This window comes from Hibiscus syriacus, unplaced genomic scaffold, assembly GCF_006381635.1.
Source record: "Hibiscus syriacus cultivar Baekdansim isolate YM2019G1 unplaced genomic scaffold, ASM638163v2 tig00112468_pilon, whole genome shotgun sequence".
Taxonomy (NCBI): domain Eukaryota; kingdom Viridiplantae; phylum Streptophyta; class Magnoliopsida; order Malvales; family Malvaceae; genus Hibiscus; species Hibiscus syriacus.
In genome coordinates, this window is record NW_024063338.1 from 4,982 (window position 1) to 19,940 (window position 14,959).

Here is a 14,959-nt window from a genome sequence, read left to right on the forward strand (position 1 = left end):
ATACTTTTACACTAAAATAAAATGTTATGGCTAAAATACTTAAAAAATAAGTCAAAATAATTATTTTAATTAACGGTAATTTTGATATTATGCTTAATAATTGTGTAACGGAAGTTTCAATGATTAGAATGTTGTTCCTGTCGTACAGATAAATGCAAGATGATCATTAAGACTTGAAGAAGCATGAGAAAGCAAAATACCTAAGTTACCCTTCCATTAGTCATAATCCACACGTCATATTTCTCGTTTCGTTACGCATTGTCAATGCAAAACAGATGAGCAATCTTGTCTTTTCGGTTCATCAGATATTTATTGAGTGGCGGTTACGGTTAGCCCCCATTTGCCATCTGCTGACTCGTTTTTTTCCCTAAACAAAACAAAGAGTTGAGCCGTCAGAGAATCCGAACGGCGTCGGATTATTGCGTCATCATTCATTAATCACAATAAAGAGATAATCTTAGAACTTGTTTTGGTTTCTGGCCGAGAGAGTTCGATCCTTCGCGGGAAAAAAGAAATTGGTCGCGCTACTTTTCATCTGTAAGTTTCATGGCTGACTTTGATTGTATATTTCTGTATTTGCTTCTAGTTAGAAAGTGTTGGTTTGATTTTCTACAGTTCTCGCCGTTAATATTCACTGCTGTCTGTCTGTTATCGGTCATATTTGATTACTATAACTGTATCACCGATGTCTGTTTTCTGTTTGGTTGCTGAGAAAATTGGAGTAAAAATAGTTGGAGCTTTCATTTTGTTAATTTATTTTTAATTTCTTGAGTTTCTAAAGGTTCAACTTGACTTCTTTTATGAGAAATATGTTTTAACATTATATATTGGAATTATTATACTTCATATAATATTCGTGAAATTTGGATTTTTGTATTTGGTATGGAAGTGGCAGCTTGATAGATTTCGAGGCATGCTTTCCATTTTTTTCATTTGGTTCTTTTGCTGGTCAAGAGGGAACATCTTATGGTTTAATGTTAGCTCCGTTTTAATTTGAATCGAGTGCAGATACCTGAGAGGAAGTATACATATTGTTGAGCAGAAGGAGATTGGATCTTTCTATTGATTTGTGGATCCATTTCATCTGCAGAAGGATTTTTGTTAACTCCTTTCCATCCCTTTGGTGGAGCCGTTGATATAATTGTTGTTCAGCAACCAGATGGGACTTTTCGGAGTACACCTTGGTATGTTCGGTTTGGGAAGTTTCAGGGTGTTCTAAAAGGGGCCGAGAAGGTTGTTCGTATAACTGTTAATGGCGTTGAAGCAGATTTTCATATGTGTCTTGATAATTCCGGGCAAGCATATTTTTTAAGGGTGGTTGATTCCGGTGAAGGAATTGAGACAAGTGGAGATTCCAAAGATTCAAATGATGGAATTGACTCGGATTCTGAGTTGGATCAATTGAGGGATGATTCTGATGGCACAAGTCAAAACCGGCTTGAAAGGGTAGAATCTGATACTATTTTCTATGACTTTCAAGATGATCAGTTCTCTCAAGAGGATTTGGATTGTGTGTCTTTTGGTGAAGCACAAGGTTTAGGTTCAGAAGTCGTCTTGTTCAGTGTGGATGGCCATATAATTACAGCTCCTGTTTCGGCATCAGACGAGAGTGCTGAAAATGTGCAACTAAGCAAGCCTCTATTCCATATAGGACCAGGTGAAGGACCTCCCTTTTGTGAGGGTAATGGGGAATCTAGTTCAGGTGACAATGTGTCGGATGCTGACTATACTTGTAAGCTCAATTCTGTAGCACCTAAGGATTCCTCTGATACTGTTTTCAGTTTGAACAGTGATTCTACTGCTTCAGGACACCATCAAGAAGTTTGTAAAGAAGGGGAGGAACATGCCTGTGAAACTGAAGAAACTCAAAACCTTTTTAACCAAGAAAATAAATTTATTGGGAAAAGTGAAGTTGAAGATGCATCTGTGCATGTTAACAAGGATGTTTCTAAGAGCTGCCTTGGACTATCTGAACTGGGAAGACATAGTGAAAATACCAATTCTGAAGAAATGAATAGCCTACTGCAAGCTCAGAGTTCAAAAGATAAACCTCCTTGCAGCCCTCCAGAAGTTGGTGAAATTGAAAATAGAGCTATTGGTGACTCCCGAAATAAAGATGTACAGTCTTCCTCTTGTAGGTCCAATTCTTCATATCAAAATGGATTTCCGGATTTACCAATTGAAAAGAAAGTGTCAGAAACAGATTTTCTGGACTGTAACAATACATCTGTTAATTTGGTTATTAATGAACCTGAATTGAGAGATGAACAGTTTGGTACATCAACATCAACTGAAGGGGCGAATGGCAGCCTGCAAATTCGTGCACTTGAGGATAAGAGTAGTGAAATTAAGATTGTGGAAACTGAAACAACTTGTGCTAAAGAGATAGCAGCTCATGCGAGCATGGGTAAGGAACTATAGGCTTTGCCTCCTTTAATTATATTTAACTCTCTTATTTTTTTCTCTGATTCTCACCTTATATTTCCAGGATTTGAGATCTCACTCTGTGGGAATGAACTTCATGTGGGTATGGGATTAGATGCTGCAGCAGAAATCTTTGAAGCACACCGCGTACCAGAAGAGGAATACAAAAATAATGCAATGTCAATTATTAAGAATGCAAATCTTATCATCCGATTCAAAGAGATGTACTTGCCATGGGAAAAAGCTGCTCCTATTGTACTTGGAATGGCTGCATTTGGTTTAGAGTTAGCTGTTGAGCCCCGAGATGCAATCCATGTTGAACAGGATGAGTCATTGAAACCAAAAGATGATGATTCTATTGTCACTTCTCAACCTTCTAACCATAGATGGAGGCTCTGGCCTAGTTCCTTAACAAGGGTCAAAACACTTGAGAAGAGCGGCAGCAATTTATCTAGTGAGGAGACATTTATTGATACCAAATCTTCTCAACAAGATTCTCCATCAGATTTAATTCCAGCATCCACTACAAGGATTGAATCTCCCGGAAAAAAGTTTGTGAGGACAAATATTCCCACTAACGAGCAGATTGCTTCATTGAATCTGAAAGATGGTCGAAATATGATTACTTTCAGTTTCTCCACCAGGGTTCTGGGAACACAACAGGTTTGAATTGTTTACTACTCAATTCTTCTGGTCGGTTTCCTAGGATTGTGCTATGCTCAAATCTTAGCCTAAACAATCTGTGCATATTTAACAGGTTGATGCACATCTTTACTTGTGGAAGTGGAATGCAAAGATTGTAATCTCAGATGTGGATGGAACAATTACCAAGTAAGGATTCTATCTCATGATATTATCACTCTAGATTGTTTAAAGTTTTCTTGTTTCATCCATTAATATTGACCTGTCTAAACTATCACTATGATATGACTATGATGACGTTGGAACTAATGAATTATACTGGACTATGAAAGGAAAAGCGAAATATAAACCATATGCTTGCATTCAAAGCTGAAATTATACCTTTCATTATTATCATTAGTATTGAATCAGGAATGAGCATTCTAGAACTAATTTGTTGTGAAATCTTTCCTCATGTATACTGAAATACAGGATGGGCATTCCAATAACCATGACATGTTTCTTTCAGGTCTGTCGTTTTAGGCCAGTTTATGCCTTTAGTTGGAAGGGATTGGACACAAACTGGTGTAGCTCATCTTTTTTCTGCCATTAAGGTGTGCCTTTTCTCATTGTTTCATTGTTCGACTTGACTTAATTGAGATGTCATTCTTCTGTAGACTGTCATGCATAACTAGATCTAGAAATTGCCCTGCCGTTTTTTAGATTTACCGCAACTGAAAGAAAACTTGTCTCGTGTTTCCTTATGATTTGCTTTTACTGTTTCTTATTTATAAAATTCCGAACAATGTAAATGATGATATATCCCTTCAGGTTTTCTAATGCAAGTTTATATGATAACTTTTCACAACCCTAGTGTTATGATAATGTGAACATTATCCTGTTTGGCATTCCTATTAACTAGATGATTCCTTCGGTATCTGATATCAAATACTAAATTGTTTGTCCACGACAGGAGAATGGGTATCAACTTCTATTTCTCAGTGCACGTGCAATAGTTCAGGCATATTTTACCAGAAATTTTTTACTTAACCTGAAACAGGTATTCTAATAACCTGACCATGATTTATATTTTCCTCAAGAAAACAAAAAAGGCAATGGCGAAAATATCAACCAAAGCGACAAGTTAAATTTGGAAACCATATTGTTAAAATGGTCTAACTTTGAAATTATGTAGGACGGAAAAGCTTTACCGACTGGACCTGTTGTTATTTCTCCTGATGGTTTGTTTCCCTCATTGTACCGTGAAGGTGAGATCTTGGTTCTCTCTCTCTCTCTACATTTTTTTTGTTGTTGAAGTAATCAGCTATTTGTTTTAAGTTCTCATCATAATTTTGCGGCTCCAGCAACGTGAGGGGGACAATGCTCTGATTACATTTCATCGCAGAACCTATAAATTATAGAAGTTGCGATATCTATTTTCATTTATATCAGTCTTAAGGCTGTATTTCGATTTGTACATTGAATTCCAATCTGATATAGTTTTCTATTTCCATCTTATTCATGGCAGTGATAAGAAGAACGCCCCATGAATTCAAAATAGCTTGTTTGGAGGTGAATTCTGAAACACTCAACCTTATTTCTCAATATCGAACATAACCATTACCGATCAGTCCCTTTACGTATGAATTCTTTCGTATACGTGTATAGCAGGATATCAGGAAACTTTTCCCTTCCGACTATAATCCATTTTATGCTGGTTTTGGAAACCGAGACACAGATGACTTAAGTTACAGAGAAATCGGGATCCCAACGGGAAAGAGATTTATTATTAACCCAAAGGTACACATTCTCCATGTCCTACTTATGAGGAAAACACTAACGAATATTGACCAAAACATATCTCGGGGTTACCATATCGACTTTCTAACAATCCGACTCGAAACTGGCAGGGTGAGGTGGTTACAAGTCATTGTATGAACACGAAATCATATACATCACTACATACTCTTGTTCACGACATGTTTCCTCCAACAAGATTGCTTGAGCAGGTAAGGCGTTAATGTCTCACTTCGTCAGATAAAATGTAAAAGAACAAAACCAAAAATTGTCTGCAACTGTCCCTTATTTGTTTTGGAGCATTCATGATATCGACAATATTCTAATACCATTGCAGGAGGATTATAACTCATGGAACTTTTGGAAAGTGCCGTTGCCGGATATCGATTAAGATAATAGATTGCTTAAAGAATGCAGTTTAGTTATACTGAGGAGATGATCAATAGCGTAAATTGCCCCATATGTAAGAGATTATTCTGATTTACTTCATGTTCTTATGACTTGCTCACCCCATTTGTATTCTTTGGTGAACTTCAAATGTTTTGTTGGGGTTCATCTTGTATAAATAGATAGTTCAAGTGGAAAAAACCAAGCTATAATTTAAAAAAATGCATATAATGTTTGATTAATTAGTAACTTCGACCCTTATTTTTTTGAGAATATATTGGTCCTCAACGTTTTACTTTGGGACAAAAAGACATCTATGTGGATGAAAACTGTTAGTTAATAAATTGACAACGTTCTAAAATAAGGATCTTTTTGTCCTAAAATAAAATATTAAGAGCAAAATGCCCCAAAAGAAAAGAGTAGGTATCAAAGTTGCTATTTAGTCAAGGGTCTTAAATCCTAAAATGAAATGTTGGGATCGAAATCCTTTAAAAAAAATAGTGGTTAAAGTGACTATTTAATCAAACATTGAGATAATTTTATGGCATTATACCGAAAATTAAATCTAATTTTAAGAATTTCGTTTTGTACGATGATATAGTTATCGGAACAACAAACAAACACGATAGAAAAAAAAACAAATAACATCAAAACTTAGGTGGGAAACCCAAAAAAGAAAGAATCACGGGAAGCGGAAAAAGTTTCACTATGTTGAACAAGTACAAAATTTATTCAACTATTATAACTCTACCAGCACACAACCTTATTCCCTTCTTTCTATTTATAGGGATAATAAACAAAAGAAAGCTCGCATGGGAAAGTTCCTACATTATGTTGAAGAAGTAGAGTTAACAAACTGATATAACTCTCTAACCACATAAAACTGCTTACTGTTTTGATTGTAATTTTATGGTCTGATCTAAGAAGAAATTGGGCCACAATTTTAATACACGATAAGAACCAACTGCGTCCTATGCATATATCTTTAAGACCGAGCTGTTAATGTTCTTCAGGCTAGGAAGTGTGACCTAACAAGAGCTTGCCTAAGGCCATTAATGGTGTTATTTGAGAAAATCTCTGAAAACCCAGTAAACGATTGCAGTAATTTCCTGCTAGTGTAGACTGTAGCAGTACTAATCTTACCTGGAATCCTGAGAAATATTGCATTCAAAATCAATAGTACTAACAAGCGAGTAAAAAGCACCGGTAAGTTAAATATAACATTGCTGATGGATAATCAAGCCAACTCACTGACTGATTTCTTCATCTGTTGAACCACAAAAATGAAATGTCTACATGTTATCTGCTGTTTTTGCTGCCATTCTGCTACGGTCAGTCAACTCTATAAACGTGAGATGAAGAGTTTCTAGTGTATTAAAACTCAAACCGCATAGAGTTTCTTGTGCTCATTGTTTAGAATCTCTGTGTCGGACGTATACGGTGTCGGTAATGACTGAGTTCTGCTGGTCATCGAAGACCTACGGAGGCTTCGAGTTCTGGAAGCCTCTATACGGTTCACGACCACCCAATAACACAACGTCCCCAATGTCGATACCATGATAACAGTCCCTATACCGGTAATAAGGTTCGCTAACCACCTCTCGTCTTCTCCGACGACGACATACGAGAGGGCGAGAAACGCCACTGAAATCAGCACACACGCCAACCACATGAGCTTGTTAATAACTGCCATCATCTGCTTCTTTGCCTTTCTCTGTATGACTACAATCGAGGTCTGCACTACTACGACAGCCAACGATATGAAGAGGGCTATGGAGTCGAAGACAACAAAGATCATGAACGGCAGTTTCACGGCGATTCTCGCTTGTCCGGGGGAGACACCCGGTGAGATGTCACTGGGACTGTCGGTGTATTGGCCCGGGACGTTGAAGATGGCAGCGAATGCAACAGAGGCGATGAGAATAGCGACCACCGTGCTGGAGTTGATAGCGTTGTTGAGACTTTCGACGTGCATTTTGTTGAGCCGCTTTGCAATTCCTTGAACGCGTTTTCTTGTTTTATGTGTATGCTCTAGCTGGTTATGAACTCCATTCTTTATATCACTTACAGTTTGTTTTAGTTCTCGAGCTGAATTTGCAGGATGAGGCTTGATGGATTTGGCAGATTGGACTCCATGCTCTTTTAAGATACATGCCATATCAGATAGCTTATTCTTCTCTGCAGTGTCGAGAACCGTTTCCCCGGACTTGTTGATGACCATTTTGTGAACTCCACAGTCATTTAGCAGCTTTTCAACAATCTAAAAGATTGAATTAGTGATCAGAAGGTTCACATTTACAGAAGGTTCAATCCTGAAAGTCTAAAGAGAGAACAATTACTAAGAGTTCAATCCTCAGTACCTGAATCCTACCCTTTCGAGTTCCTATGTGCAAAGCTGTGTTGCCCTTAGCATCAATCATGTTTATTAAAGACGGATCCCATTTTATCAGCACATCAACCACTTCAACATTCTGTCCTTTAACAGCCATATGCAAAGCCGTCTGGCCCTTCTTGTCAATTCTTGTCGCGATTCCAGGTTCTCTAGACAAAAGGGCCTTAACAATCTCTAGATGCCCATTTCTAGCCGCCGAATGCAAGGCGGTTTTCCCATTGCTCCTCGCTATCACGGCCACATTGCTGCCTTTTTCCAAGAGGAAATTCACCACCTCAGTGTGGCCCTGTGATGCAGCAGTGTGCAATGCTGTGGTGTTATAAGAATCAAAAGTCATCGAAAGATCAAGATTGGCCTCCATGAAAATCTTCAATACCTCTGAGACATTAGAGAGAAAGGATTCAGAAATATATATATATGTCGATCCTCGATGATATTCTGATAAACAACAACAAAAGTACATTGTTCACTACCGATCTTGCAAGTGTTTAAACCCGAAAAACAGAAATACCACATAAGATATTTGCTAAACAAATTGCAGGGTTCAATTTCCATAATTGTTCTTAATATCATATCCGACATAAATACGGAGCGAAAAGCAAACGAACTCACCCAAGTCCCCTTGCTTGGCAGCAATATGAAAAGCATCAAAGCCATTCCTTGCTTTAACACCAGCCAAAACAATGTCATGGTACTTCATCATCTCCTTCACCAAATCAGCATAGCCACATTCAGCAGCAACATATAAGGCGGTTTCGCCAGATTGATTCTGCTTAGACAACAAATCCTTCAACTCTCCATCCTCACCACTACCACTAATCATCTCCAAAACCAATTCGAAATCTCCTGCTTTCACCGCCGAGTGCAGCGGCGTATCGTCCTTTTTACTCGTCAATTGCTTTGTCATCTTCTTCTTCTCAAAGCTTAGCTCTTTTTCCATGGTTCCTTTTGCCTCCCTAAATGCAAGCTTACAAAACAAAAAGAAACTGCTTTTCCCCCCTCTTTTTCCTTTGATGTTTCTGATTTTCTTTTGAACCAAACACTTCAATCATTCACATACAGACAGATCAAAACATGAAGAACCCTGAAATCAATATAAAAAAGATTAGATTCAGAAAAAAAAATGAAGAGATATGCATGCACATGGGAGACCTGATTTTCCATAGTTTATATCTAATATCTGATTATCTATAATTATTGCCAAATATCTTTTGAAACTCTGCTTAAAGTTTGAATCTTTATCCTCATTCAATGAATCACAGACGACAATCATAATTGGGCAGTTGAATTTTACCCAACTACAAAGTCAAAGAACCCAAGTGAACAAAAGTTCAAAGTAAACAAATTAAAATGAATAAATAAATAAATGGTTCTTAATTTTCTTCTTTTACTTACCTATGGTTCCTGGCTTTGAAAAAAAAACCCAGAGCTTGCTTCTTCTCTGTCACAGAAACAATTCATCGAAAAAAGAAAAAAAAAGAAAGAACCCTTGAAGGGTCCCAACAAAGGGTCTGTTTAGAACGATGAAGAACAAAGAAAAGGGGAAGACACTAGGGAAAAATCAGAAGCAAAAAAGGACAAAAGGATGGTGGCTGGCTATGGAGCATCATGGGGCATAAAGGGTGGAGGTTATTTAGTGCAAAAAGCTTTCAAGCAACTAGCTAACACCGTTGAAAAATAGAGAACTTGAAATATCGCCATTGGATTGTCCTTGAAGTCCCCAAAGTTTGGTCGGCTCGAGTGTCGAGTCCTACGTAGTATGGAGTTGGGCCAATTTATTCCGCGTAAGCAAGTCAAATTAACGACATGCGTCCCCCACCAATCAAGGGTAGTTCTGCAGCGCCTAAAATACGGTTAATATACGGCGTGACCGGTTAAACAAGTGACCGGTTAAAATTTAGACCGGTTATGTTATATTATTTAACCGGAAATATTATAAAGTACAATAACATACTAGGTAGCGCTTATATAATGTAATAGGTAGCGCTTATATTTACCTATTTTATAAGTAAATCGGTATATTTATACCGATAGCATTGCAAATTTACCTATTACATTATATTATATTGAAAGTGTCCATACTTTTTATAAAAATGATCGATACTTTAACAGTGTTTCATGTTTTCCACCTACAATATTAATTTAATAATTTCATTTGCACAAAAAATTATTTGATTGTTTTGATATTTTATAAAATAATATTAAGAATTTTTAATTTAATAATAATATATACCGTAACGTAAAAAATTAATCATTAGACGCATATAATTACTAAATTAATATCTTAAAACTCACTCAAAAGATAACCTTAAATTAATGTTTTCCACAGTGAAAAAAGTATGGACACTTTTATAAAAAGGATAGACACTTTACAATATAACCACTACCTATTACATTATATAAACGATATCTATTACATTATATAAGGGCTATCTATTACATCATATGTTTACCTATTATATTGAAAGTGTCCATACTTTTTATAAAAAGGATCGATACTTTTTTTAAAAGTTATGTAATTTATGTTTCAATTTTTTTAACAGTGTTTCATATTTTCCACCTACAATATTAATTTAATAATTTCATTTGCACAAAAAATTATTTGATTGTTTTTATATTTTATAAAATAATATTTAGAATTTTTAATTTAATAATAATATATCGTAACGTAAGAAATAAATCATTAGACGCCTATAATTACTAAATTAATATCTTAAAACTCACTCAAAGGATAACCTTAAGAACACTTGAAGAAGCAAGAGAACAACTATCCAAGCAATCAAAAACGAGAAAATCCCAACATGATAACAACTGAACATATCATATCAATGTTCAAACTCAAGTTGTAGATTTTGATTTCCTTTTGCTTGGCATCATATGAGATTTGGATTTTGATTTCCTTTTGCTTGGCACCATATGAGCTTTGGATTTTGATGAGCATCGGAAGTATTTCAGACTTATGATTTGGGTGGTACTCAACTTATGATTTTAGTTGCTATTTGTTACATTTCTTGTATACCACCCAGATCATACGCCCGAAACGTTTCTGACGCTTTAAAGTTGACCAAAAAATAAAATGGTCGGGATTTCCCTCGCGTTTATACGTTGGAAAAAAAACAATGGAAATTAGGAATAATCAATGATAACATGCATATTGGCTTGGGCTAATATTTATAGTGGAGCCGAAATATATATTGAAATTCAAACTCAAATTGAAATTTAAATTCAAACTCCAATTACATATGAAATGAATTTGAAATGCAGTGTTAAATTGAACATGAAAATTGCATAATTGATTCATACTGTTCAAGTAACATGCTTTATGAACCATCAAGCTAAAAGACAATATTGATTGAGTTCAAAGCTGAGTTGTGAGTTGATGGAGTTGTCACACTTGTCACATGGTTGGAATAAAGTACTCACATGCGAGATAGATTGTTTTGTTATACATAACCCATCTCAACGAAATTAATCCAATGAAAAAGAGTTATTTCTAACAAAGTCCGGAACATTATTTTTCCAAATAATGTACCCATAACAATGTTCAATTAATGTACCCACAACAATGTTTAATTGATTTGTTGTTTAATTTTCAATTTGAATTATTTGATTTAATAATTTCATTTGCACAAAAAATTATTTGATTGTTTTTGATATTTTATAAAATAATATTTAGAATTTTTAATTTAATAATAATATATATCGTAACGTAAAAAATAAATCATTATACGCCTATAATTACTAAATTAATATCTTAAAACTCACTCAAAAGATAACCTTAAATTAATGTTTTCCACAGTGAAAAAAGTATGGACACTTTTATAAAAAGGATAGACACTTTACAATATAACCACTACCTATTACATTATATAAACGATACCTATTACATTATATAAGGGCTACCTATTACATCATATGTTTACCTATTATATTGAAAGTGTCCATACTTTTTATAAAAGGATCGATACTTTTTTAAAAGTTATGTAATTTATGTTTCAATTTTTTTAACAGTGTTTCATGTTTTCCACATACAATATTGATTTAATAATTTCATTTGCACAAAAAATTAGTTGATTGTTTTGATATTTTATAAAATATTATTTAGAATTTTTAATTTAATAATAATATACCGTAATGTAAAAAATAAATCATTAGACGCCTATAATTACTAAATTAATATCTTAAAACTCACTCAAAAGATGTATATACCTAAATAGTAGTTAACAAACATACCTAAATATGTAGTTATTATACATACCTAAATTTAATGATAATATACTTGTAGTTATTGTACATACCTAAATATGTACTGCGAATTTAATGTTGTACCCACCCTTTAACTACCACTACCAATGACACATCCTATTGAAAGCAGCACGACAGAAACATGTTCAAAATGAACCTTTGTTTACATATCCATCAACTCCTGGAGCACTGAACTTGCACAACAAAATTTTTGCCATGGATAATACTGATGTAGACAATGTTAAGCCAACCGAGGAATGCCATGAAGTACATAATGTTGATGAATCTGACAGATTGGTTGGTCAGCTCTTCTGTTCACGTGATCAAGCTTGGCACTTTTACAAGGGATTCGCACGGGAACATGGGTTTAGTGCACGTAAGGGAACAACACGGCTTGACGTGGAAGGGAATGTGAAGACACAAGAATTTTGTTGTTCCAAAGAAGGGTTTCGAGTATCAAAAGTCAATACTGTTGATCGTCAACGTGCTCATATGCCAGTCACAAGAACAGGATGTAAGGCTAGAGTCGTAGTTACAGCAACAAATACAAACGATCAGTGGGTTATAAGTAAGTCTGATCAGAAACATAATCATGCATTGTGCACATCTGCTATGACACCATTTATGCGTTCTAATAGAGCTGTAAGTAAGGCTGATATCGATGAGGCAACAACATTGAAAGAGGTCGGTGTTGGCACGTCACAAGTAATGAACTATTTAACGCAGCAGGCAGGGGGCTATCATAATGTTGGATTTACACATAAAGACCTCTACAATGCACTTCAAAGAGGTAAAGCAAAGGAAATCGTCGATGGGGATGTGAATGCGCTTATTGCCTACTTTGATTATAAGAAACATGATGATCCCGGGTTTTTTATGACATACTCGGTAGACGAATCGGGGGCATTGTATAATCTTATTTGGTCGGATTCTACATCGAGATCGGATTACACATGCTTCAGTGATGTAATTGCGTTCGACACAACGTACAAAGATAATTTGTATGGTCGACCAATTATGCCTATTGTTGGTGTCAATCATCACCATAACACAATTGTGTTTGCCACTGCCATAATCGCTGACGAAACGTCTCAATCTTTCGAGTGGGTGCTACAGAATTTTTTAGAAGCCATGATGAATAAATCACCTATTTCTGTTGTAACCGATGGGGATAGGGCAATGCAGAGGGCTATCAAATCTGTTATCCCTTATGCTAAGCACAGATTATGTTCTTGGCATCTTTCTCGCAATGCACAAGCTAACATTGGTGACCCAAAGTTTACAGCAGCATTCTCAAAATGCATGGCTTCCTGGTGGACAACCAAGGAATTTGATATTCAATGGCGTTCGATTGTTTCAGAATTCAACGTCCAAAAGCATCCATGGGTGATTGAGAGGGAAATACACGACACTTATGGGCACAAGCATATCTAACCGGTCATTTCTTTGCCAATTTCGCTCAACACAAAGGTGCGAGTCTATGAATGCTTCACTAGCTATTGCACTGAAACACAAGAAGACATATTTAGATGTTGTTCGTGCAATTGAAGATGGAATTAGTAGAATGCGTATGAACGAGTTGAAAGCGGATTACTTAAGTTCCCATACGAAGCCCTTCCAGATCACAAAACTGGTCGACCTTGAAAGCCATGCCGCTGCGATTTTTACCCGCGAATCTTTTCGTGTGTTCCAAGATGAACTTATACGGGAGACATTGTACCGGATTGAGGCAGAGATTAAGTCCTTATCAGATGAATGTCAACATTATATTTTGTCAAAGTACGCAGAAAAAAATAGGAAATTTGAAATTAGTTTTGATTCTCGTACGAAAACTCTAATTTGCTCCTGCAAAAATTCGAGACCGTTGGACTTCCGTGTCGCCATCAACTTCACATTTGAAGCAATTGGACTACACATATTTGCCCGGGACTTTGATTCAAAGTAGGTGGACTAATGATGCGAAGGCTTCTGCACCCAGCTATGTTGATTTGAATGTGTCTCCAGAAGTGATGCAAATGGCAAGGTTCGCTGCTCTACGTTCAACGTCAAGTAGGTTATGCTACATTGCATCAAAGACAGACGAGTCTTTCAAAACCGCAAGAGATGAGATGAAAAAACTAATAGAAGAATTAGAAAACTCGTTTGGTTTGAATCATTCAGTCAACCAGAGCATTGTAGTAAACAATGTTCGTGACCCTCAACGAAAACAACGCAAGCGAAAAGAAGTGCCGAAGAACAAGGTCGATAAGAAAATTAGGCGATGTGGGTACTGCAACGGTGAGGGGCATAACAAACTAACATGTCCTCAAGTCAAGCTTAGTTTGAGTACAAGCACACAGCCTACATCAACTGATTTTTTCGAAGACGGAATGGAATGACAACGATCTCCATATAATATATCGTAAGTATCAACATGACTCCTATTGTATGTACATAAAATATTTTGAAGGAAGAAAAACCGCGTTACTTCAAATTACCGACACTTTTTTAAATGGTATCGACACATTTTTATTCCAATCTGGACATAAAGTACCGACACAATATTATAAAGTGTCGATATAGGTTGTAGACCTATTCGCTCATAAAACCGGTATATTTATACCGGTTATATTACAAAATTATCTATTACATTATAATTATGGGTTCCGATGTGTAAAATGTTGACACTTTTTTAAATCGTATCGACACATTTTTCTTCCAATATGGACATAAAGTACCGACACAATATTATAAAGTGTCGATATAGGTTGTAGACCTATTCGCTCATAAAACCGGTATATTTATACCGGTTATATTACAAAATTATCTATTACATTATAATTATGGGTTCCGATATGTAAAATGTCGACACTTTTTTAAATCGTATCGACACATTTTTCTTCCAATATGGACATAAAGTACCGACACAATATTAAAAAGTGTCGATATAGGTTGTAGACCTATTCGCGCATAAGACTGGTATATTTATACCGGTTATATTGCAAATTTACCTATTTTATTATAATATGTTGAAAGTGTCCATACTTTTTATAAAAAGGATCGATACTTTTTTTAAAGATATTAATTTATGTTTCAATATTTTTTAAGTATGTT

The 14,959-nt window shown here is 35.7% G+C and overlaps 2 protein-coding genes across 2 annotated transcripts; one reads left to right on the forward strand and one right to left on the reverse strand.

Annotated features, from left to right (window-relative positions):
- Positions 1–1,090: 1,090 nt before the first annotated feature.
- On the forward strand, positions 1,091–6,344 carry LOC120179805 (phosphatidate phosphatase PAH1-like; the record flags this gene model as incomplete). Its single annotated transcript, XM_039185290.1, has 12 exons — positions 1,091–2,110; positions 2,159–2,407; positions 2,489–3,087; positions 3,182–3,255; positions 3,575–3,659; positions 4,019–4,105; positions 4,241–4,313; positions 4,574–4,617; positions 4,717–4,845; positions 4,956–5,054; positions 5,180–5,305; positions 6,243–6,344. Coding segments are annotated over 11 exons (2,513 nt in total), but the record flags the coding sequence as incomplete, so codon positions are not given.
- Positions 6,345–6,390: 46 nt separating this feature from the next.
- Positions 6,391–9,346, reverse strand: LOC120179806 (ankyrin repeat-containing protein At5g02620-like). Its single transcript, XM_039185291.1, has 4 exons — positions 9,017–9,346; positions 8,234–8,705; positions 7,590–7,999; positions 6,391–7,489 (listed from the first exon to the last, which is right to left on the reverse strand). The coding sequence occupies exons 2-4, from the start codon at positions 8,559–8,561 to the stop codon at positions 6,611–6,613; spliced, it is 1,617 nt and encodes a 538-aa protein (XP_039041222.1). The 5' UTR covers positions 8,562–8,705; positions 9,017–9,346; the 3' UTR covers positions 6,391–6,610.
- Between the last annotated feature and the right edge of the window lie 5,613 nt (positions 9,347–14,959).